Below are 25555 nucleotides of genomic sequence, written 5' to 3'. Positions count from 1 at the left end.
AAAATCAGTAGAAAGAAGTATTTATTTAGCTTAATTTAAGGCAACTGTAATTGCGGTTAATCATAAAAAATTAATTTACAAAATTTAATATATTGTAACTAATTGAAAATAAATGTAATTGATATTTATAACTTCTAACTTTTACACTAAAAAAAAAAAAAAATTTTTTTTTTTTACTTTTTTAATTGACAGAATTGCATACTTTGTTTTGTTCATACATATACTTAATTAATTTTAACAAAAAAAAATCTTCTAATTAGAGAATTAATTCCGTTTATAATATACATTTAATATAACACGCAGCAAATTATCGTTTTTCGTTAACTTTTCTTTTATATAAACTTTCAAAATGCTTTTGCCTCAAAATAAATTTATAACGTTCTATTATATTTAATTAAAGTCACTTTAATTATAATATTCAAGCTTGGAATAAACATACGGTAAAATTATACATAGGTATATATATATATATATATATATATCTGAAGAAATTAAAATAGCCTTTTAATTAATTAAAAGGTCGTGAGATGAAAAATCGATGCAACCACACATCGTTCTTTAAATTAGATTTATTTCGGCTTATTCTCGGATAGTTCAAAAATGCGTCATCTATTTTCGCGAGCGTGCGTGCATTCCAGTTGAACATTTTTTGATTAATTATCCTAGAAGATCGCGTGGGAAACGTGGGCTGTTATCTAAATTATCTTTCCTGACGAGCCATTCGCAAACGACGTGAACTGTAGCGAACGGAGAAGGAAAGTGCGAACGATTTCCGTTTCTGGAGTGGAAGTAGCACTATTGTTTTACTAAGTTGCCAGAAACTACCTCCCTCGCAGTCTCGCTCGCTCTTTTCTTTCCTTTTCAAAACGTATTTTCGGAAGAAGAATTCCGAATCCTGGGACGCTGGATGAGTTTATCGGGTGCGGCCGCAGAGTGTTGCGAGCTCAACTTCTGAAAATAGGATTTGGCTTTCTCTTTTCTTCTTTCTCTCTCTCTCTCTCTCTCTTTCTTTCTTTCTTTCTCTTCCATTCTCCGATAAACGGACAATCTGATACTGATATATCCACAGTCTGTCTATATAGAAACTTTCTCTTGATATAGAATTTTTGGTCAAAGCAAAGTCGGGTTTTTTTTTCCTTTAAAAAATATTGAGAAACTAATATTTTACGAAATAATACAGAAATGTCTAATTATAAAAAAAAACTAATAAAAATAATTTAAGAACATAGTAATATAGTTATGACATATCAAAGGTAGGGTGCAAATATTATTTATTCAAAATGACGAAGACTAATGCACGCGGGGTATTTTCAAGTATAAGTGATAATTTAGCGAATGGCAGACACGTTACATGATCTGCGCAGAGTGCATACACACTTGAAGGATTTACAGCGTGGCAACATACGAATCTGGATTTATGTCAACGACGGCAACGTGCCTCAATGTTGTGCATCTATGCAAACAGTAAAGTCCGCTCGTGCGGCTTACTCGATTGCATTAAGTATAGCAGAAATGTTACACTTACGTAATATGCGATATCAAGTTGGAAGCGACATCATGTTTCCACGTCTAACATTTTCTATTTTAATTAACGATGGGATAAATTATATTTTTACTCGTATCTCTTAAACGTTAAGGCAGTAACAATTAATATATTTTTTTAATAATAATCTAAAATTATTGCAATATTAAATAAATTAAAAAATTTTTTTTATTTATACATTAATAATATTATACCTGAAGATAATTTTGTTGCCTCACAATTTGTAATTATTGAACCAAGTTTAATACTAAAGTGTGGTATAAAAATTTGATAGTTTATTAAAACGTGTGTATTTTTACAATTTTTGAAAATTTCTTTTTATTGCATACAGTATTGATTACGTTTTCGTGTTTTATATTTCCTTTTAAAACTTATTAGAAAATATCTTTTAATATATTAAAAATATTTATTGCCTTTATGTTTTTTATCGTATTTATCATCTTTTTTACCATATTTATGATCTTTGTTATCATATTTCTCATGGTTAAAATATTTTTTAAGTTTATTACGTTTATCAAAGTAATGCCAAAGTTTACGCTGCCAGTATTTGTGGCGCCAAGGTTCGTGACGATCAGATTTATCATAATCGTATTTACAAGAATCGAAACAATTTGTTTCCTCCCGTACTTCCTCCATGGATATGCCGAGAACGCGATAGTTTGTTTCATTCAGATCTAATGTACTGGTATAAACACGCTGAAATCTATTTGTTAACATCATCAGCGTTGTTCCATGATTTACGACTTTCATTCCACTTGCAAACTGCAATCTCTTCGAATCTTTCACGATAAGCACCTAAAAATTGACATTTTATTTTGCATCACAATTTTTATCAATTAATTAAAATTATCTTTACATATCTCTCTTACCGTGTTGGTGGAATTAAATCCTTTAGTAGCATCTTGGCATAAAATGGAATTGTCTGGAATGTTGCTAAAAAATAATGCGCATTGCTTGGATGCTATCGCAGCTGTTTGACCTGATAATGTGCCGGCCAACTGAGTTATTTTATCAGCCTCGCTTCTTGTTAATTCAGAACACTCTTTTTCATTACACATATCCATCTTGTAAATTGCATTTCCCCCCAAGGAAGAATAAAATAAATCTAAAGAATTTGCAATGGAAACATTAACGATATCGCGAATTAATAATGTGGCAACTTACTTGCGAATTCTTATCTTTGTTATTTTTATTTTTTTATTTTTACTACTATTAAATATGTAAAACTGCTGATAAGAACAAGAAAAACAAATGGAAATAATACATCGGGTATTAACATAAAAATAAACTTTAAAGTGTTAACATGATTTAAATGTTGGGATGAATTTATATTAAACGATGAGAAGATAATTAAAAATAAAAAGAAAAAAAAATTGATGCTTACTTTCGTTAATAATTGTTAAGCCAAGAATACCATCCTCTAAATAGAAACTCTGGTCGTTTATAGTAAAGTTGGGATTGGTGGCGTTCATGAAATCAGATTCGACTCTGCAAAAATCTTTTCCGTTGTATATTGCCAAGCCGTAGCCTTCGATGTCAGCCATAAACACCTATATGCACATAAATTTTTATGTCGATTTATTACTTAATTAATATAGCAATTGTATTTCGATGAAAATTAATTATACGTCGCTAAACATTATACATGAAGAATTTGAGAAAAGTACTAACGGTCACATCATTTATGTCATGGCAATGACTCGGATCATAAGCAAGCGGTGTCACGAATAATCCAACTCCACTTTCATTCTCAGCGATGTTGGGTGGGATTTCAATACTTTTAACGAGCATATCGTCTTCTAAATTAAAGATTAATAATTTTGGGGGGCATACTTTTGTTTCCCCGATTTTGCCACAGTCCAGAACAAAAATATGATTACAAAGAATCTAGCAAAAAAAATAGATGTGTTGTTATCGTTATACTTAATATTGTACGCTATAAAGAAATACTCACGGACACTCGGTATACACTTATAATGTAATTACAATCATTTTCATTACTATACCACGACCAATTTGGATAAGGATCCAAAAGTGGACCTCCCGGTCCTAATTGGTTAGAAACTGTCATTAAACTAGCTGGTACACCCTCGTCTCTTACCGAAGTAACGAATACTCTACCGTCTACAAAAAATGTTGTTCGTAAAAATGATACTATAAAATTACATTAATATTTAATTAGCTAACATTTTGACTAGCATTATTTTACCTGGTGCTTTATCCACGTCGTATAAAGCACATGAATAGGGATTATATTGGTTATTGTTTATTGCATTAGTTTTTTCTTCCATATTTCTCCAGACGAAATCAACATATTTCCATTTGTACACCTCAATCAGTTCAACACTAAGGCTCACAGTCGCGGTTGTTAAAATTAATACGACGTATAGGAAACGACTCATTTTTTTAGCGTAGCGGAGATAGCTGTTATTGCGTACAATAAAATAACGCAACTGAGGTCTGTCTGTATAAACCTGTTTTTGCAAGTCGGAATTCATTAATGGTACTAGGCATTATCGTGACCGATATCTATGAACAGTTTTAAACGTAATACATATGAAAATATTCTTCAGAAAAACTTCTGTTGTACGAGCGATAAACAACTGGTCTGTTTAAAAATCATTCCGATTCGTGTCGTTGATAGTGGCATTTGTTATAGATGTTATCTTATCAATATAACGCTAAGAATGGAAAATATCTCATTAGTTATACATTTTATTTTATATTTTTATTGTTTTTTTTTTTTTTTTTACAATCATGAAATAAGAGTACCTACAATGATCAAGTAATATTTGATTAAAAATTTTATTTGATACAAACATTTATGATTACTGATAATATGCGCTGTATTTTTTTTTTTGTTTTACATTTTTACATATACATATTTTTTACCAGAAACTTTCAAATAAATCTTTGAAAGGATTTATAATGTAAATAGAATACCAATATTTAACGTAAATCACGAGCGAAGGTTTATGTTCATTATCATGAGATTGATTGTTATTAGAAGCAAAACAATTTGTTTCCTTCCTTATTTGTTTCATGCTTATCTCGGAAATGCGAAAATTTATCTCGTTGGCATTTAATGTTTTACCTAAAATACTCTCCAATCGATTCGTTGCAATTAATAATTTTTCTTCGGACTTTGTAACTTTTAGACCACTTGTAAATTGCAAATTTTTGGAATCTTGCGCAATGAGTTTCTTAAAATAAACAATTAAAAATAATTTCCATTAATAATAATGTTAATAAAGTACAAATAGAGTATTAAAATTATTTTTTATTAAATAACGGTTAGAAAATATATCGAAATGTCTTACCGTATCGCTAGAATTGAATTGCTTCGTAGCATCTACACACAGAATAGACGCATTCGGAATATTGCTGAAAAATAATACACTTTGTACGGATGCTATCGGTCCCGTTTGACCAGACAAGGTACCCGCTAACTCAGTTAAATTATTAGTCTTTGCTTTGTTTAATTTTGAGCAGTTTCGTAGATCATGCATATTCATTTTAAATATTTTGTGCCCCGATAAAGCAGCGTAGTATAAAACTGAAACATTTATAACAATAATATTAATTAACCAAAAAGCTAGCAATTATTTGAGATTATTTACGTCATTAAATAACCTTTAATATTTTATATATTAATTATAAGGCTTATGATATTAATACGTGCAACTGTTAAAAATTACATAAACCGTAATAATATGAAAAAAAAATTAATTTAAAGCTGGACTTAAATTTTTTAACTATATAAATATTCACCTTCGTCAATAGTTGTTAAACCGAGAATACCACCGTTATCTAAGTGAAACCTCTGGTTTTGTACAGTAAAAGTAGTGTCAGCGTTATTTGGTTTCATGAAATCAGATTCAATTCTGCATAGGCCTGTGTATTTATTATATTTTATCAATCCGTTACCATAACTATCGGCCATAAAGATCTACACATATAATTAATTAATCGTAAAATGTAATATATTTACTACGCTTTTGTTAAACTCGTAAAACATAAGGAAAATACTAACGGTTGCGTTATCTAAGTTGCAATTTTGAATATCAACAATTGGTGTCACGAGCAATCCAATACTCTTGTCGTCATGAGTAGCAATGTCATGAGGAATGGTAATATGTTCAGTGAGCTCATCTGTTTTCAAATCAAAAATCAATAATTTCGGTGGACAAACTGTCTTACTTTCGATTACACCACTGTCCAAAACAAAAAGATAATTGCATTTAATCTAAACAGAAAAACGAAAAACAAAAAAATTTGTACAATGTATATACATACATATAATATTTAAAATATAAATTATTCATATACGTAGCTTATATTACTAATAAAATATTAGTACTTACGGATATCCGGTATACACTTATAATAGTGTGGTTGTTGCAAGTATAATTGTTATTATACCACGACCAATTTGGATACGGCTTTAAAAATGGACCACTTGGGCCTGTTTTATTAGACACTGTCGTCAAACTAGCCGGTACTCCTTTTTTCTTTATCAGAGTAACAAACGTGCGACCATCTAAAAAAAAATATTAAGATTTTGCGTGCCACTAATGAGTATTTATTTTAAAATTTACAATACTCGTATTACATCGGCGACACAAACGCAAATTAACTGCAGGCGACACTATTGTAACGTGTAATCCATTTTTACCTGATGCCTCGTCCACATCGTACAAAACGGAAGCGTTAGCATTGTACAGGCCAGACTTTATCGCGTTCTGTTTCTGCGTCGAATTATCCCACAAATAATCGAAAATTTTCCAGCTGAACTTTTCCGTCGGTTCAATGCTGAAGCATATATTTGCGGCTGTAGTAATTAACACAATGCACGACAAGAGCCTCATTTTTATTTGTCACAAACGTGATTATCACTGCACGCGATGAAACAAAGCTTTATCAATGGATGCGTATACTGCGAGAACAAACGCAGGAATAACGTTGCTTGTACAACGTTAGGCAACGTTTACTCGAGTTTATATAGGAAACGTGTAGATAAATATAGAAATAATGTTTAAAAAAACCTTCAGTCAATAATTACCTACAATGTATACTTAATTTAGTGTTTTTAATAGTAATAATTGTGGTTTGTTAATGCACATCTATCTTATCAATAGGTCCTTGAAAAACAGTAGACAAAATTGCTTTATTACGCGCAATAAATACGCAGCAAATATAAAAAAATAATGCCGTAAGAAGTAGGTGCCAAATTAGATCGTCGATATTAAATCCGATATGTTTTTAATAATCGTACGCGATTCTCGTTACGAGAAATACCAACGCATACGGCGTCAGCGATCGCGGCGTATTATAAAACAAGTGGCGATAAAAGTTATACGGGCCAAATGCAAAAGAGGAGAAATTTTTGACGTCTTGGGGGGAAAAAAAAAATTAAGTACGCCGTTTCGTTTTCTACGTTTATTACGCATTGTTCTTGCGAACGCCGGCTCACCCCCTCCTCTCACCGCCATTGCGATAAAATTTAATCTCGTTACTCGTCATTTCATTTCGCAACGTTCCTCGTCGGCCGGCTGGCGAACGCGAAGCGTAAATGCGACGGCGAAAACGCCGACGGGGTCTCTCTCTCTTCGGCGGATTGGACGTTAACGTTAATTCGCCAGTATTCGCGGAACTTCAAACGAATCAAGCTCAGGTTTACACTCGCGCTCGGTTTATCCTCGGGGCAGTGCCACATCGGCGAAGGGCGTAATGCAAACCGCGTTCGCGATAGCCCCCACTTCTATTAAGGCCGACGCAAACGCTGCCTTGGACTAACGGAGTTAAGGATAAAATTGGATTTCCTATTTCTTCCCTAGTAAAACGGCATTAAGAGTGAATCAGGATGGACTATACAACATCCCAGTGAAATTATCGAATCCTTCGCTCTGTTCACTCCAATTGCTGTTTGCAATAATTATTATTTATCGCCGATTACACTTATTTCCTTCTATTTTCAGTAATAAGTTATTAATATAGCATGCGATAGATGCTTCAATAATCTTATTTTCGTCATTTTATCTCTTGATCTAAAAAAATACTTTTGATTAATTGTAGTTATCGTCGTTTATCGAACTAATTAAAGCAGACTGAGACTTTTTCTTAATTTATTAAACAATATCCGTCGCGCTGTATTTGCAAGTCCGTTCGTATCTTAATCGTAAAATTTGTTCCGGCAAACAAAAATTTAATTTGCGTTTACAACGGCGCCGTCGCGAATCTGGAATAAAACGGATGAAGAGAAAGCTGAGGTCGGAAAATTAAAGCGCCGCGAACAATGAGAGATGTCTCACATGCGCATACGTTTATCATTATTGGCACGGGTATACGAGCAATAAAAATTGGGACATGAGGACGGATACTGAGAGGTCTCGGCGAGCTTTTAGATCCGAGTCAAATAACAGCTGGGGGGAAGTTTTTTTTTTTTATTATTTTATCACAGCAAACCGTGCTGACGTTTGTTTGTCGTTTCATCCCCATAGGAAGCAACAACGAAAACGGTTTAATTTAGTTTGTCGTCGAGTGGCAGTACCTAAAGGGTATAAAAAGCGACGCGCGGAAGGCAATGTATTTGACAGAGAATCTCGTTTTATTACTTAATTCTATATATTTTCATATGAGAAACGTTTATTCGTTTTATTGCGTATGAAGAATCTCCGTTTAGACAAACGGTGGAATTTTATAGACGCGTTGATGCATATCAAAAATGCAATATCAAGCTTTTGGAACTTTTAATAAAGCTCCGATATCGATTCGTTGATATTGTAACGTTAATTGACGGTATCTTGCGGAATTGTGCGCGTTTTCTGGAAAAGCGGTGAAAAGTTTCTAGCTCGAATTCGTTTCTCGGATGGTTTATCGGTTCGAAAGGCTCCTCAGAACAATGGCACCCTAGAGAATGGATTGGCGATGGCGGCGGGAGGTATCTTTCGTCCCTCTTGTTATCGCTAGGCTTGTCTGGCGAAGGCAAAAGATGCGAGCGTACCCCCGAGACACCGGGTAAGCTCCCAATGAGCCGAAGTCAGCATATCGCGGAAGATTAAGCTCCCTAAATTACCGAAATTCTGTCGCGCGAAGAACGGCGATCGAGCGAAAAGAGACGAACGCTGGTCGACAATATTTTTTTTTTTAGAAAAACGAGCAAGGGTCTAGTCTTTTTCAGAAAGCTTTGTACACGTGAGGTACCTCGCTGGTAGAATTTATCAAAAACTAATCTATTTACAGTGACATAAAAACGTAGATTTGTTAGATTAGCCACCTAATTCTTTTTAATCAATCACGTAAAGCTTTTGGAAATTTTAGAGAGTTGCCAAAATTTATATCCAAATATTTTATTCTTTAAATTTGAAGATATGAAGCAAAGGATGCGTCGGTTGGAACTGTTACACTTGGCAGCAGAAGTCATTGAAAAAGAAGTGCGAATATTAAATTCATAAATTATACCTTGTACGACGTGTGCGACGACCGAATAAAGCGCAAATAAGAGTATAAGAAAGTAGATAACTTTCTGCGAATTTTTCGACCTCGTATGTTATCCGCCGGTTTGTGCTGTCCGATTGCTACCAGCCACCAGCTACCGCATCTAACTCAGCTTCCCATTCTGTAGATTCTCTTTCGGTAACTTTGATACTTTCCAAAATATCCATACTTTGTTACCAATAGTTTCCTTGCTGTCTACGCATTAAGAAGATTAAAAAAACTTGTAAATATATATATTTTTTTAATACTAAAATAAAACTTTACATTAAAGTATAAAAATTTAAATAACTTTTTTTTTTTTTTTAACAGAATAAATATAAATCATATATTATAGAAATAAATCCTGAAAGAAATAAAATTTGATTAAAACTTTAGAGTGCCATTATTATAAATTTGTATTTGTTCACACTTACACTTTTTTTTTTTTTATTCCTTTCTAAATGGGTAGTCGATTGCGCGATGGTTTAGCTCGGGAGGCGTGCGCCGCCTATCACGATGATAAAAGAAAAACAGAGGACCGTTTAGAGCCAGGGTCTATGAAAACCGCGCGCAATCAATAATGGTTATCAATCCGACCGCCATCATTTTAACTGGCGGCGCTTTTCTTTTTCTCTACATATGTTGGACTGCACTGAGCGTTTTGCGCGCGTCACACATTTATACAATGGCACGATAGATAACATGCTATGTATCACTTTTACGTTACTTCTCTCTCTCGCTCTTTCTCTTTTTTTATCGCGAACGAGATGCTAATTGAAAATTGATAAATTTTCGTTTACTTAGCAGCAAATCTTCACACGTATTTGATACATTTTTCTATTACACGTTAAAGAATCAATCACAAAATAATAATTATTAATGTAAAAATTATAATTAAAATAATTGCAAAGCTAAAACTGACTCTACATTAGTACGAATGATTAAATTGTCTACTAATCAGCGAAGCGAAATGTAGGGTAATATTAAATTCAAGTATAAAATGTAATTTAAAATCCTCTAATTTTTTTTATAGTTCTAATGTTTGCTTTAAATGAATAAATCGCATAATATATGATTCGATAAACAATCATCGTTTACATGTTTAATAATTGTAAATCGAAGGAATGTATTAGTCATTCTAGCTAATTACCGTTAATTATTCAAAGAAAAATAATGCTACAATGTCACTTCTACTCTTTTGAATATTTGCGTATGGTAGGGCAGTCACTTTGTAAATGTTATTCTATATGTATGTCGAATACATTACTGTTTAACATCCAATTCGTTATAAAATAGCGACTGCGATAGAGTGCACTACAGAGGAAATTATTGAATATTTTGTTCTTTGTATCTTAAATTAATTTTATCGAATACGCTATTACTGCATAATAAATAACACATCTATTTGAAGAATGAAAACGATCTCGTTTTAATCGAAAAGATATTTATGTAAATTAATATCGCTGTCGTTTATCGCTTTTTAAACTTCTGTTTAAAAAAAAAGAAGGGGGTTTTATTTCCCGAATGGCTTTTATTTAATTGGGCCCTTAAATAATTAAACAACGTAGACCCAAACGAGTATTGTATATTCTAGCTGCCGTTATACGTCTCTTATAGAGGTGGACATTAATGTCCTCTCTTGGGCGATTTAGTGCATATCGTACGACCAGAATATTACGAACGTTCACATGCGCGTCGGTCAAAATAATCCAAATATCGCAACATGCGACAGTATACGCATAAAACGTAATCCCCTCCTGTATATTTAAAAGCTTTATTTTAAAGATAAATCTTTTGTCCTTTGTGATACGTTGTTATCACATTTCATTAAACAATAAATAAATATGTGCCGTACTAAGATAATAATTAAAAACTTTAAAGCGAATTATTTGAAAAGACGCTTTATTTGAAAATGTAACATTTTTTTTTTTTTTCTTTCAAAATTATTATTTCTATTTAAGTGATTGAAATGTATTAAAAATTTTGCAAGTGCAAATTATATTTAACATTTATATTAGCTAAATTTTAATATCAAAATTTATTGCTCTATTTGCCAATCCTTTTTACACATTTTTATAATATTTCGTTGCGTAAAAAGATATTACATAGTAATTTTTAAAGCCTCGCCAAATATCGTGTAAAAATATGCAAAAACCGGTATTTTTCCCTTCGACGTGGTGCTCTTTTGCCGTTTTATACAACGTTGGGTAAACATGCAGATTATTATTGAACCGAATAAATTCTGTTAATCTCATTATTTTGGTTTCACGATCAGAAATATTTGGCGATTAAACCGTGACCTTTTATTTCGCGCATAATTTCATTATAAGAAATGCTTCGGGCCTGTAATGACCGATCAGGCCGTGAATGGTATTTCGAGAGTCGCACATATTCAATTATGTGTTTAACAGGTCGAAAACGAAATTAGCCTCATGAGAGTGACCGCGCCTAGCGGAATTTGGCCCGTTGAAACGCATTCAAAACTCGTCTGCATCGCGCCATGTATTTTGGTCTGTACTTTGATATCATTACCCGCAGGCGCGTTAAACATTTTAGGAATGTCTGCGATACATACACGTCTATGCTCCTGTGTCATACGTTTCTAGTGATTTTCATACGCACGTGCGTGTTATGGGGGCCGCATATTCGCGAATCGCGGATGGATTTTTGCAATTCGTGATTCACTCGAAAATATGTTGTCTTATATTTAATAAAATAATATTGGGTAAAAAAATTACAGACTTTTTGCTGAACTAGAGAGATCTTGTAGTAGTGGTGAATCTTAAAAATGCGTATTATTTCGAAAACAATTTTTGGCTCAATGTTCACTGAAATTTTTCCCTCTTATTTTGATTTGCACTCTTTACCTTTGCATTTTCTATTATTATTTTGGAAGTAATGTTTATTATTCACATAGTTGCAACTATAAATCTCGTAATATTGCTTACTTAATATATTTAAAGTAAAATAAAAATAATTTTGTTTATGATTTGAACGTTATTTTGCTATAAATATCGCTAGTATGTATATGTGATTTTATGCAAACATCCATTTTCAGTTGCACGGAGTGAATTCGGTTGGACTTATTAGAGCGTAGCGGTGCATATCGAAGCCGTTGTACATTGCATTGGTTTAATTCACATGCGAAGTGAAATGCACAAATATATCAGTTGACGAAACTTATTTCTTTCCAAGCAGCACAATAAAATATATTAAGGACATTTGCAGTTTAACCAGTTTTTTAATTTGATGAAACGTACATCTTTATATCGATTTGCGCGCACGAAAACTTCAATATGCAGCAGCGCACAATAGTCCGTCCAACCAAGTTCGTTAATAAATTGACGTGTTTTCTCTTTTATTCATATTATAAAAAAAAAAAATTTCCACTAAACAACTTTTATGAAACCAAATACGTTTTATTATTAAAAATTGAATAATAAAAAAAAGTAAATTGATTTATAAAAATAAAATTTATTAACATAACGTACAAAATGTAGGGCGTTAAAAACATAATTTACCCGAGTGGAAATTGATTCCAATCGTTACCTAATAATTAGCTGGCCAAATCGTGGTTCATCTCGTGGCTGTCTAGCAAAACTGTCCAGCACTGAGCCAGAAACGTAACGTTTAAGACGTCTAGATACTAAACAATTATTACTCTCTAATAACGAGCTACAAAAGCTAGATATCTAAACGTTTTTCGCCGCGTACTGCGCGTTCTGACCTTACGCAACGCTCGACTGTCGAATTCGCTAAGCCTGCTGACCGCCGCGGTAGTGTGAGTACGTGCGTGTGTTGACATCTGTCCGGCACCTTGCGCTCGAATTTTTTAAGGTGGTGGACGCGCGGGCGGCGGGCGGCGAGAACCGGTTTGCCCGACGAATTCGACAGTCGAACGAGCGTATTGTAAGGTCCAGACCAAAACAGTAAACAAATACGCGGCGAAAAAAAGTTTAGATATCTATTTAGAAACACAGTCAGTGGTGTTAGACATGCGCGTAAAAACCCGTCCTATCTAACATCACTGAACACAGTCCGCGCTGGACAGTGACTAGACGACCGATACTAAACAGATTTTTTTATTTTTTTTTTTTAATTTTTTTAATGACAACTTTACTTTTTAAAGATAGTTACTAAATAATAAATACTTTCTTATAATTTATGGCTAGTACCAAGCTAGTCATTAATTAAGAATATGATACAATCTAGAGAAAAGAACGGGGCTTTTTTTTGTTATACATTTCAGATTTTTTAAAAGAACTGGTTTTAACGTTAATGATAAGCTTTCACAACACTTTACATCCGTTTACCCGCCTTGTCTGTTCGTATTTTATATATGTATAAATAGAAGCTAAAAAAGAATTTTTTCTTTTTTCACAGTTTTTACGCATGTCTAACTCATGCGTAAAACTGTAGATAGGAAAGAGTTAGACAGAATTGAATGTACGTGGAGGGCTGTTAAGTCGTTCGTAAACCGATGAAGCTAAAAATATTCCAACAGCGGATGAGGCAGAGACCCATAAATTCGGAACCAGTACGATAAAACTCGCTGACACGGCAGAGACTGTAATTGCTCTGAGTGCCTCGTAAAGCGCGCATTTATAACAAGCGCGTACGTACCTCGCGAACATCGCACACGCTTTCGATATAGCGTTACGTTCGAACGAGCAAACGAACTTTTTCGCTAACTTGTCGCTGTGCAAAGACTTTGAACAAAGCTAACCCGCGAACGTGATATGCAAATGCACCGTTCCGCATTTAACATTCATACGCAAGTTGCTTACAAAATTAATTACGCGTTTCTCAAATTTATAATTGTAAAAAATATTAAAATTAATTACACTTGCAATTGTCGTACGAATGTCAAAGTACTTTGTCATTCAAAAAATAGAAAACGGTTGAATTTATTGTTTCTGAAGTGAAAATTAAAGGAGATAATATTTTAATTATTTTATCGCTATTGTTGTAAGAGTGAGATAATTTCTACATCATGTCTACATTAAAATTTTCATTTTTATGTTTTAGTCACCGACAGAACTACAACTCCGCTGAAGTTCATCAGATCGGTAAGTCGCTTAATTCATTTTTCGTAGTTTTTTTTTTAATTAGGACCTTTAAAAAAATAGCGCACGTTAAACGTGCGCATAGTTTTTTCTAGTATTTAGTAAATTTTCTAAGATATCAACGAGATGGGTGGGTGCTAATTTGCAAATGTAATTACAAGATCGAATCCGTTCGTTGCGCGTGTACGGGGATGCTGCCTCACGCGCGCGTTCGATCCCGTCGTTAATGCATAAAGCATTTAGTCTTGACGTGTATAATGGCGGATGCACTTAGATTAGTAGTCAGTAAACGCAAATGGTGGCCGTTGCGTTTCATCGTGCCGCCATTATATTTCAATAACTGTACACGCAAAAACTATTTTCGTACCTGATATAGTTAGAGAGATTGCGATTGCAAATTTACTATTCGGTTTTGCTAGATTAGAAGCACCAATTGTAATATCAAGCGTTTTGTTTGTTTCATTTTTTTAAAAACGAAAAAAAAAGCAAAGCGCACAAATTATATTTTTGCAGAATACGATTTTTTTATATATAGTGCACGAGTTATTTAACAATTAAAACTACAATTCTTTTAGGGATTCTTTAATTTTAATTATAAAATATGATGACATACGCTAATACGTTAATTTATCTAATAAAATGTTAACAGAAATAAACGTAATATATTTTTATCTTTAAAATGCGAAAGCTGATAAAAATTTGTTAAAGATTATGATTAGATTTATATATCATCTCCGTACATAAATTATTTGTCCCTTTTGTTAAAGCTGTTTAATTAATAGTCACATATATCACTACATCAATACATTTCCAATGGATTTAGATGCATGATGGGCCTATTAAATCAATGCTTAAGCACGTTTAGGCTTGCGTTTGATCCTGATTCCATTATGGACAGATACTATTAATGCATTATGACCAATTTATCTAAAGCAAAATAATATCGATATAAGATTAATCTTCTCGTTTTTATTAAATATCATAAATATATATTATTCATGAAATACAAGTTAACCCCTTAAGCATCAATTATAAAAAAATGCATATATTTTAAAAACAATTAATAAGACTTTTCTTAATTGATGTTGACGATTAATAATTTTGCGATCGTATTTAATATAATGCGTAAACAAGAACGTATATTAGAGATCAATTTTCTAAAATGACTGCGCAGGAAAGAAGAAAAGCGTACACAAGTATGATTAACGGAACCATTAGTGTTGTAGGACTAAAATCTAGGACGGAAAATAGAGGGATATATATATGTAGGTATGTACGGTATATCGAAATTAATATCGACACGGGCAATAGCAGGCGTAACGGACGACTGTCAAAACAGTACCATTTCTCACGCCGTTATACCCAGCCCATTTAAGAGCCCGTATTCCTACACGGCACGGGTCCGTGGCCCCAGTCCGCCTCGTCCTGTTTCGCACCACTTCTCCATAGCCTCGTATCGTTTCACTTCCGTGAACCTTTATCGCTTTAAATCGCAACGACACAACCGTGAACAAGTGAATAAAATAATTTGCACTTTCCCTTACCCGCGACCCCGATAATTCGAGGAGCGCTTTAAACGTTCGAGGAAACGAAGCGACGATTAAAGACCGCGTATAGACTTTGCGAACGAACACCGGACTGGCAGCGAACGCGAATCATTCGCAAATCGAATCAATCGCCACAAAAATAATACACAGACGCAACCGCACGTCATCATAAAATGTTCGCGGAGTATGCGTTCGTTTGTTCGTTCGCTAAGTGCGATTTATTTAGAACTCTGCCTGATTTTATTTTTTTTAACGCGCCTCGTCTTCGCGAATGACTTTGTAATTTCAAGTTCAAGCCGAGCCGAAGGAAAATTCGTGACACGGAGCGTTATATACACTTACCCGCGAAGACTAATATTTCTGACGATCTATTTTCCATTAAATTTTCATCGCGTTTTCAATAACACTACTTGTATAACAATCAATCTGCAAAGTGGGGCGTCCAATCAAGTGAGCTGGATTATCCGGAAGTGATTCCGCCGGCTATGGGAGGCCCGCGATTCTATCCATCACTCTTCGTATCCTTCGTACTCGCGCGCAAAACTACCGTGTAAAGCTACATCGGTGACACAAGGCTCGCTTACGTATTCCGTACAGTCAGCGGTGCTACGCGAGAGAGCGCTATAACGGGGGATTGGGATTGCGCGCAATGCGCTTATGACGATTTAGTGGCCGGATCGAGATGTTCGCCTCTCCGCGAACGGTGGAGTCGAGAGATGAAGTTGTCGAGAAAAATATCTTCGCACTTTATAGAAACCTCTGAGAAATTTTATGGGGAGGGAAAAAAAAAAGAAATCGTAAAATAAAAAGGATTAAATTTTTACAACTGTACATGTCAATGTATATATTAAAGTTTTGATTTATATTTAGTAATTTCTATCGAGCAGATTTAATTTAAGAATATGAAAAAAAAATTAATGTTAAAAGAAATGGTGGCGTAAAGTGCAAAATACACGTAAGGCTTTAGGAAATATAATCAAATCGTTAATTTACTTAAATTAAGAAAATAATTAATATTATTTTACGTTCGATGAAGTGTAATAAAGAGCGATGAAAATGTATGAAAAGAGCGTAAGTAATATGTGGTATCTATCAAGATCAAGTAGATACGCTATTACACTTCAATGTCGAAATAGTCGGTTACATTAACATTTCGACGGGATCGATCGTTCACACAGACATATAAGCACACAATCTATTTCCATTAAACGTCATGTTTCACATAACGTATCCATCGTGTGTGTCAACGAAAGATCTGAGCGCAATTTCAGAATTGTCGGATTGAAACGTTCGACTTCGCGAAATTATTATCTGGAGAACGTGGTGCGATTGAAAAAACAAAGTCTTGGAACCGTTTAAATGATGCATGAGCGTCAATAAATTCGCAAGCAATTTCCCATTTATTTCCCGCGATTTTCTTATCTCAAAGAAAGATGAGAGAATATTACAAAATGAAGCTTACATAACTTACATAATTTACTTGCGATACATAAAAAGAGACGTGAAATAAGACAAGAATTTGTCAAAATAACATAAATAGGTCTTAAGTGAACTATTTGACGTACTTTAAATTTACTTTTTAAACTAGTAAAAATATTTGACGAACGGTTACTCGAGAAATTCGAGGATACATTTCATTCGAAGACAAAAATTACGACAGACAGAATGTATTTCGCGGAGTGCACCGTTGAATTTTTAATTATACGCATATCTAACGTTTTAATGTTATTTCCCAAGCTGCAACAATGTTATTAAAGTTTCACTAAATTATTTTTCATCTTTATCTCACGAGCTGATTTGCAGTTTTCAAGTATTTCGGCAGATCATCTCGTGCTTAATCTCTTTATATATCCCGCAACGCGCTGTTAGAAACTCGGCAAGTAAATTTCAGTCCCGGGCCAATTGTTCATGGTTGATTTGAATCGTTAATTGGGTACGCTTATCGTCTCACGTACACATTGCCCATCCAACGTTCTTGCGCGCTGGTGCACGCCACGTATACACGAATAATTTAATCGCGTGAATTTGATCTGCGCCTCTGTCTTTCTCTAACGAAACGGTTTATCCTTGTGTACTAGCAAGTGCGGCGCCTTACTTGCGCGCTTGACCTTTAACAATATTGGAACACAATTTTTAATACAAGAAAGAAAAACGGAATTATCGTAAAAATAAATTACTCGTGTGTTAAATGGTTGAGGGAAATCAAGATTTATATCTCTGCATCTGCAATTATTGCAACGTTCGTCGTGTGAAAGACAAACGAGGCGCTAATGCCAGGTGATCGCGTGCAAAAGCGGGGTAAGAACGAAAAAGTTTATTTCGCGAAAGGATCGGGTATATCAATCGTTAGCTTGTCTCCGGATTTGAGAGATAACCCAAGGCGACGTACAAAGAAAGTATTCGACCTGCTTTCGCCGGTTGGATCGATGGCACCGAACTTGTCGTCGGCTATATAGTCGGACTACAGACTCGTTTATCCCTGCCAAGGACATTCAGACGTCCATTTACATGGTAACACGGCACGACGTCGACGTCGTGTAACTGCGCGAGTTTCCATCCGGCCACCCGACAAAAGGTTATTAGATCCTGACGACCCGGCTCTGTCTCTATCTCTCTCTCTCTCTCTCTCTCTCTCTCTCTCTCTCTCTCTTGTGGCTCGCTTACACGCGACGTTATGGCTCTTCCTTGGTCGACCCGTCGAAACAAAGTTCTGGCGTGTACCCCGAGACTTGGAGACGCAACCATCGTCAGGCGCGCGTCATCGGGAGGAATCCCGCAGCACGTCGTCGCCAGCCAGCGGCAGCGACATGCCGGAAGTTATCGAGGAACTCAAAGTATAAATAGAACACAGCAATACGCGGGGCAAGGTTTACGTCTTGCAACCACGTCAAGACAAAGGAATTCTCGACAACTTCGAAGATACTTGGGGGGAAGGGAGGGAGGGGGGGGAGGAGCAAGAACAATCGTATCTGCGCTCCGATTTCTTTTCCTCGCAAAGCACTTGAGTCATATGTCCGCGGACTTAAAAATTACTTCCCATTAATATCCCGCGACACGAAGTACGTCACGATTAATTTATTTCCTCTCTTAAATGAACGACCATTTACTGAACTTCATTCTTTATCCCCCGCTTTTTTCTTTTTTTTTTTTTTTTTTTTTTACAAGCTACAGTAATGCGAGACGCGCTTGCGACGTCGCGGTTCAATGAACGAAAGGCACGAAACTCATCCCGTATTCGGCATTACGATACATCGCTGCGCAATTCTTTGACTTTTCGGCTAAGAAATATCAATAACACTGCATAACGTGCTCCAATTTGCGGCTACATATGTAGGTAGGAAACACAGCGCGCGTATGTATTCGCATGTACGTTAGCACATAACCGAAAGCTGATCAAGACGTTCGAGTACCGTACATTACGGATGAATATCCCGTCCGCAACGGTCTAATTTGAGAGATCGCGGTGTAATGTCTCGTAATCGATGACAAAGCTACGTATTCGTAGCCTGTTACCGGTGACGAATCGCTTATTGCTGAAACAATATCGCGCCGCTACCCCTCGGTAAATCATCACCCCAAAGTGATTGCTCTGTCCGGAAACTCTAATTATCTCCGACGTTCCCGAGGCTCCTCGTGGTGTGACGTACAAGACATGATATCTGCTTTCCTCGAAGTTCACGGCGAAACTTTGTTTTCGTCGGATCGCCTAAGGATCTGCGAGCTCTCTCGTTACCGGACCCGCGAGCGAAATTGTCGGGATCTAATAATCTTTTGTTCGAAGGCCACTGGAGGCTCTTTACATGAGGCGCTCTTACACCGCGAAACGTTACTTTATTGTATTCCGCTCTGATTTCGATCATCAAGTTGCCGAGCATAACTTAGTTTACATCCGCGATTTAAGAGTCCGCTTTATTTATATTTTAAAGAGCAAAATTGGATTTTTTTATATTTATATCGATAGCAAAAAGACGCTGATATGCAAATTTATATTCACTGATTAAAAAAATTTTTTTTATTGGATTTAATTGTATTTATTTTAAATTGTCTTCAATTATTATTATTGGCTTTTGAATACAATTTTTTTTAATACATCGTACCTAATTCAAGCGCTAACGATATACATAACAAAATTAATAAATTACCCCTAAATCAGTTTTAAAAAATCACTCGTATGCTACTTGATAGAATAATATTACACTTTTAAATAACGTAACACTGCCGATATAATCGTTCGCAGTGATAGTCGGCTATCCAGGTACAATATAAACGTTCAATCTGAATCAGATATTCCGCTTTACGACTTGAATCGATCTCCTTTCATCGTTGCTTTCGTGAGTCGATTTCATCCTTGTCCATTTATCTCTATCATATCACTTATATAGCTTTATTTATTTATGGCCTATCAGTAATTCCGCGAGCGTAGAGAATGAGATATAGGGACATGTAAACGTTCATCTATGAAACGGTAGCATGTACGAGGAAGCTATATCGGTTTAGTGCGGTCAGGTTATAAACTATTCTCCACGATATTGCCTCTCCCTATGTCCTGTTTAGATTCACCTGCTCGTTATAAATCATTATTCTTTCCTGCATGCAGCTTTAAATTTTATCCACTTTAACGTTACGATATAGGTAATTATAAACGTTACACGAATAGCGCCGTAATTAACAGTAACCGCGAGGAAGAATTAGCAAACAACATTGAATATATAATATATTACAAAATAAAGATTAAAACGTTAATACTGCGTTACTGTTAAAAAGATTAAAAGCCAAGAGCTTTTGGAACGTTTCTGTTGACGGGAAAAATATTTAACCCCGCAATTATAATGTTTGTTAGACTTTACGTTTACGTCCGCGGCTTAATACCTGGCTGAAATACAAGACTTCTCGCGAGCGACGTAAAAGTAATATTGTTAAAATATGTAAATTAGTTGATCACGTTGTTGTTGCGGAGAAAAACGAATGAAAAGTAACTGTAACAAAGCCCGTCGAAATTACGACGAGGCGATTAAGCGGCGTCGAAGATGGTGGATGGATCGATTATACGTATTTAGGATACTGAGGGGGGAGAAGTGAAATTATTTCAACGGTCTCATAAGAGAGAACTTATGCAAACGCGGCCCGGCGCCGCTCTGCATTCGAGTTAATGAAGTGGAAGTCTTGGGGGCTAAAGTTTCCTTCGCTAACGGCCTAATCAGCCCGCGATCATATCGCGGTAAATTTTCCCGTCGTATAATATATCCTGCACGTTCCCGCGGAATCGAGGGACGCGCGGCTTCTCTCGGTGCCGGCGTCTTCGTCGCGATAAATCGCGCGGCTCCCCGGAACGGGAATCTCGGACGGTTAACTATCACGGGCTTATCGCGGTGCGTGAACACTCGCTTACCGTCACACAGACCTTCGGGGTCGTGTGTGTCACCCTCGTGTTCCGGGGGTATATTCCCCGGGGAGAGCGTTAGGAACGGGTTTTAATGGAAAAAGCGTATCTGCACAACAGGCGTCTACAACGAGCAGTCAGGACATAGTTTCCCTATCCTTTTTATTTCTCTCCCCACGTTCCGGACCATCTAGACCGGGCTATAAAACGCTGCCCATCCCAGCTCTCTTTCTCTCTCTTCATCTCTTTTCGACCCTCTTTCTCTCTTTTTCAACCGATTCTCGTGCACCGCCACGTTCTTCCCCATCTCTCGCTTTACCTCTTCGTCGTCTCTCTCTCTTGGTCGTACATCTCCAGTACAAACGTGCCGTTTTACAGTGACGTTAGTATCCTCCCTCTCTGTTTAACTTCTCGCACACCATCCGCGCACCAGCGTCTCTCATCTCTTTTCTTCCCTCTGTGTCCTTAGCCTCCGACCGTTTCACACGGGAGTCGTAAAGTCCGAAGCGCAAATAGCGAGATATTCGAAGCATGTACGCGAAACAGGGGGGCCTCTTGGTGTGGCGTGCTTTTGCCGCTGGACTGATATTCGTAGTTAACCGCGAAACTGGGACGGGCGTTTCTCATTCTTCACCGGCCGCGCTGCAAAGCGATAAAATCGTCTGCATAAAAAGATTACGATCGAGCGTATGCGTATTATTCTGATCGAGCGTCGCATTTTCAGCATTGCTATCTCCACTAGAATTGAAGTAATTTTTTTTTTTTTTTTTTCGCACCGGTCCGAGAGGAGAAAGCGGACGATGAGATGGAGGAATCACATAGCGGAACGCAAATTGTCGACGGTGTCTCTGCACTTGCGTGAAAATCGACTCGTTGTGTTAAAATCCGCTCTGTCGGAAAATCGAAAAAAAACCCTTCGAGAAAATTCAGCGCAGTTTCTTTTTTTTTTTTCTTGCAGGAAAATTTATTACAAAAAAAGGAAATATGGTAGATTTGCGTCAGTAAAGTATTTAAATTTAACAGAATTTCAAGAAAAATCTATATTAAAGAAATAAACGCTTTTATATGATTTTACAATTAATAATTTTATTATAATTAAAAGACATTACATTAAAAAGTTGCCTGTTGGCCAAATAAACTTATTTATCTTCTTACGTAGCTAATATCGATTATCATAAAATTGATTTCATTATTTCTTCTTTGCTGTATAATTTATGTCGAATTTCAAAGCGATGCCCGAGGACAAAATTACTAATATGACGAGTTAATGAACCCGTAAGTCGTGGCAAAGTTGAGAAATAAAATAAATTATGATTAACCTAATAATGACAAAAAAAATTTCATATAACATTATTACAGCAAATAATTGATTAAACAGCTCGTTACTTTTTTGGCAAATAATTATAATGTTTTTCTAACAAGCGTCGTAAAACGGTTTAAGCCACTTTGACGCACTTAGTAGCACGTCACGTTTAATACGTTAGTTACCTGTTCCATCGTGCGCGCCGTGCTGCGATTGCCTAAAGGCATCTGCCACTTCATGTTTGCTTTGTCTGTTGCCCATAGTTGGCCGACTGTTGTAACAATTTTCGCGATTGTATTTCGTATTACATGCACACATCCGAAACACGCCGCGCGCCTTTGTGGGTACACTTTGGCGAGCCCGGTCTTGCCTATTCTCACCTCGAACGTAGCACTTCACCGCGAAATCCACAAAACGACGTGGCATCCTCACAAGCGGCGCTTCTTAGATGCTTCTCCGGGAAGAAACGTCTATCGTCGAGAATTGTTGAAACTTGACGTGCTGCTGGTGGATGCTCGTTAGCTGTAAAGGAATATCGCGTAATGTCGAGTCGAGCGTCTACAAGTGGATGAGTACGGAGTGATTGATCGCAGTCGATTTGGTTGTCTCTCGCAAATTGGGAGAGAAATTGAGGGTGTTTGCGAAATGTGAAGCAGCGACGGGAATAGGTAAACTAGAGTACTAATGAATACTGAGAAGATACATAGAACGACAAGGGAAATAAGATTATGTAACACGAGGGGGAAGGGAATGGGAGTAATATTACAGGGTATCATTTTGCGCTTTTAATATTCTACGAAAGCTTCTCGTAACGATATAACGTCACGATTTGCAATTTGACATTCCATAATTAAAAATGCAAAAATAGTAATTTTTTTTATATAAATTTATGTAAATAACTATTATGCACGTTACGTGTATTATGCAAAATAAGAAAGAAATTAATTTTGCATGCTATTTTGTATTTATCATATTTTCGGTGCTCACGGCACGGGCATGTTTTATAACGTTTGCCCATAATTTTTAATATGCAACTGCAGCATTCGAACTGTAGATTACGTTCTTTTCTTTCTTTTTAATAAAGAGAAGTGCAACAAGCGCTGAAATTTTCAGTGCGACGAAAACTTTTTAGGAAGATGTGCCACCAGTGGCCAGTTACCCTTAATTTGGAGCAGCGCCAGTATACGGTTATTAAAAGTTGGCGGACAGTAGTGTGGCAGTTAAATATTCAATTTCCATAATCTTACAGTCCAATATCTATCTCGGTAGCGGAAACAGTTGGAAAATAGCAACGATTGTGTTAGTTATACTGTATAGTGCGCTTTGTTCGCAATGTAGCCCGCTCGAAGAAGGAATTGAATTAGTCGAGTAAAAATTTTCTGAGAAACGTTAAAAGTTAAAAAGAAGAAAATTTATCCGTATTTTTTTTTTTTTTTTTTTTTTTTTTTTTTTTTGCATAGTATTAAAAGTTCCTGGAATATTATTTCATGCCGTATTTTGCTTTTCTATTTACCGGTGATGTTGATTTATTTCTGCTGCGTTTAAAAATTAATAATGTCAAACCCTTTGAACAAAAGTTAATATAAAATAAGTTGCCTTTTAAAGGCACAAATGAACCATTTTGCAACAGGATTGCGAAGCAATACTTGGCATTTAACTCCCTGCTTGTAATCTGTCTTCGAAACAATTTTAATTAGCGAATGACGGAATGTGTTTCGTATCGTATATATATTTTTCCTGCAAAAGGAGATATTCATAATTTATTCTGTTTTTATTATTTATATATTCTCGTGATACCATTTGTGTATCTCTTAATTCCATGAAAGTTTTTGCTTAATTGCATCTGCATTTCTGAGGAAATTTTATACTTCCCTTTTCCGTTCGCTTCCTTTGTACAGTAATGAATTAATGGAGAAATAATACGTCAAAAAATAACAAATTTCCTTGTATATATATTAGAAAATTATTAAATTAAGTTTTTCTCTTTAATATATTAACTACGTACATATTTCTTTACGATAATACTTTTATTTATAAAATCGTTTGGCGATTCCATTATAAATAATGTGCGCATTTAACAATCAAATTTCTCCGCAAAGGATCTTTTCATTTAAATCTCCTTGACGTTAATTTTTTTTTTATATATATAACTTTTATTTTTCTTCTCACTTGCGCAATTAATAGTACAACTCTGTTGTTTTATTTCGTGAAAAAACGGAGAGAATCAATGGATCGTATGTGGAGTCCTTTAGTGAATGCGGGCAGTCTGAACGATGTTAATGCTTTAAAATTGCACAAAGAACCGGCTTTCCATGCATTCAATTGTTATATAGCATAGCAGTGCAAAGGGTTGAAAGAAGGAAGAGAGGAAAAAAAAAAAAAAAAAAACGTTGTGGCGCCAACTACGACGGATACGTGAATAATGTGTGGGGAGCTTTACCTGGATCGTGATGTCTTCCCTCGGCCTTAATTCGCTATTCTGTGTTTTTTTGAATACGGTTGCTTGGAGAAATGGTGTCGGGAGGTACCGCTTGACGGAGTTTCTTGAAGACCCTTAGTTACTTATCGCTGGCGAAAAAGGAGCATTCCTGATAAAAGATTCCCAGCTGTCGGGATAAAGAAGACGCGGACCTGAAGAAGCAAAGGGATTTCTTGGAGAATCCGGTCGTTTTCCACGACTGTGTCAAGATGTCCTCAAAGGTAGAGATTGGAACAAAGGAAACCTCTCAAACTGATCGTTTTTAAAGGTGTTACGACATCATCTTTGTAACAAACTTCTCCCGCTTTTTCGTCGAGACGTTTACATTAAAAAAAAAAAAAAAAAAAAAAAATTTTAATTGTCGACCAATAAATTAAAACGATATAACACCATTAATCCAACTTTACTTTTTATAATAATCAAATATTAAATATTATTACGCAGAGATACACATATACATTAAAGTAATAAAATAATTTGTAATTTTATTCCCTTAAAAATTTTATAATCTATTTTTAAAATTTTTTTAATTTAACATTTTTGTAAAAAAGATTTCTCGGAAATGCAGAATTTTTCAATTAATAAAGCTAATTATAAATGATAAAAATAAGAAAATTTACACATCTGTTGCAAGACAGATTCGACATTCTGCCAATGAAAAGATCGATCAAGACTTATTAGAGGGAGCATTTATTCTTTAGGGTACGTTATGTACATGCGGCTCTACAAGCTCCGCCCGAAAGAGCAGGCCATCACTCCAC

The 25555-nt window shown here is 35.5% G+C and overlaps 2 protein-coding genes and 1 long non-coding RNA gene across 3 annotated transcripts in view; 1 reads left to right on the top strand and 2 right to left on the bottom strand.

Moving 5' to 3' along the window:
• LOC139113457 (uncharacterized) overlaps positions 1-15607 on the top strand; it is a 41717-nt gene extending 26110 nt beyond the window's left edge. Inside the window, exon 3 of the long non-coding RNA XR_011547694.1 lies at positions 14048-15607. This is a non-coding gene — a long non-coding RNA (uncharacterized lncRNA). The remainder of the gene's footprint in view (positions 1-14047) is intronic.
• Positions 1797-4021, bottom strand: LOC139113454 (major royal jelly protein 1-like). The gene is made up of 6 exons (XM_070674647.1): positions 3753-4021; positions 3498-3667; positions 3215-3430; positions 2928-3093; positions 2413-2648; positions 1797-2338 (listed from the first exon to the last, which is right to left on the bottom strand). Exons 1-6 carry the CDS (start codon positions 3943-3945, stop codon positions 1940-1942), a joined length of 1380 nt encoding a protein of 459 aa, XP_070530748.1. The 5' UTR covers positions 3946-4021; the 3' UTR covers positions 1797-1939.
• Positions 4289-6541, bottom strand: LOC139113455 (major royal jelly protein 2-like). Its single transcript, XM_070674648.1, has 6 exons — positions 6219-6541; positions 5908-6083; positions 5577-5789; positions 5315-5492; positions 4864-5099; positions 4289-4746 (listed from the first exon to the last, which is right to left on the bottom strand). Exons 1-6 carry the CDS (start codon positions 6409-6411, stop codon positions 4432-4434), a joined length of 1311 nt encoding a protein of 436 aa, XP_070530749.1. The 5' UTR covers positions 6412-6541; the 3' UTR covers positions 4289-4431.
• Positions 15608-25555: the final 9948 nt, after the last annotated feature.

Source organism: Cardiocondyla obscurior, linkage group LG02 (assembly GCF_019399895.1).
Source record: "Cardiocondyla obscurior isolate alpha-2009 linkage group LG02, Cobs3.1, whole genome shotgun sequence".
NCBI classification, from domain to species: Eukaryota; Metazoa; Arthropoda; class Insecta; order Hymenoptera; family Formicidae; genus Cardiocondyla; species Cardiocondyla obscurior.
The sequence above is the reverse complement of the archived record's forward strand: the minus strand, read 5'-3'. Positions and strand labels throughout refer to the sequence as shown.

What these genes read in the sequence shown, in the direction of transcription:
- LOC139113455 (XM_070674648.1), bottom strand. Translation starts at nt 6,411, where the DNA reads ATGAGGCTCTTGTCGTGCATTGTGTTAATTACTACAGCCGCAAATATA. An exon ending in TAAGTGTATACCGGATATCC is followed by an intron (nt 5,790 to 5,907) that starts GTAAGTACTAAT and finishes TTTTCTGTTTAG; the next exon opens with ATTAAATGCAATTATCTTTT. An exon ending in AATTCAATTCTAGCGATACG is followed by an intron (nt 4,747 to 4,863) that starts GTAAGACATTTC and finishes GTTTATTTTAAG; the next exon opens with AAACTCATTGCGCAAGATTC.
- LOC139113454 (XM_070674647.1), bottom strand. Translation starts at nt 3,945, where the DNA reads ATGAGTCGTTTCCTATACGTCGTATTAATTTTAACAACCGCGACTGTG. An exon ending in TAAGTGTATACCGAGTGTCC is followed by an intron (nt 3,431 to 3,497) that starts GTGAGTATTTCT and finishes TTTTTTTGCTAG; the next exon opens with ATTCTTTGTAATCATATTTT. An exon ending in ATGACATAAATGATGTGACC is followed by an intron (nt 3,094 to 3,214) that starts GTTAGTACTTTT and finishes ATGTGCATATAG; the next exon opens with GTGTTTATGGCTGACATCGA.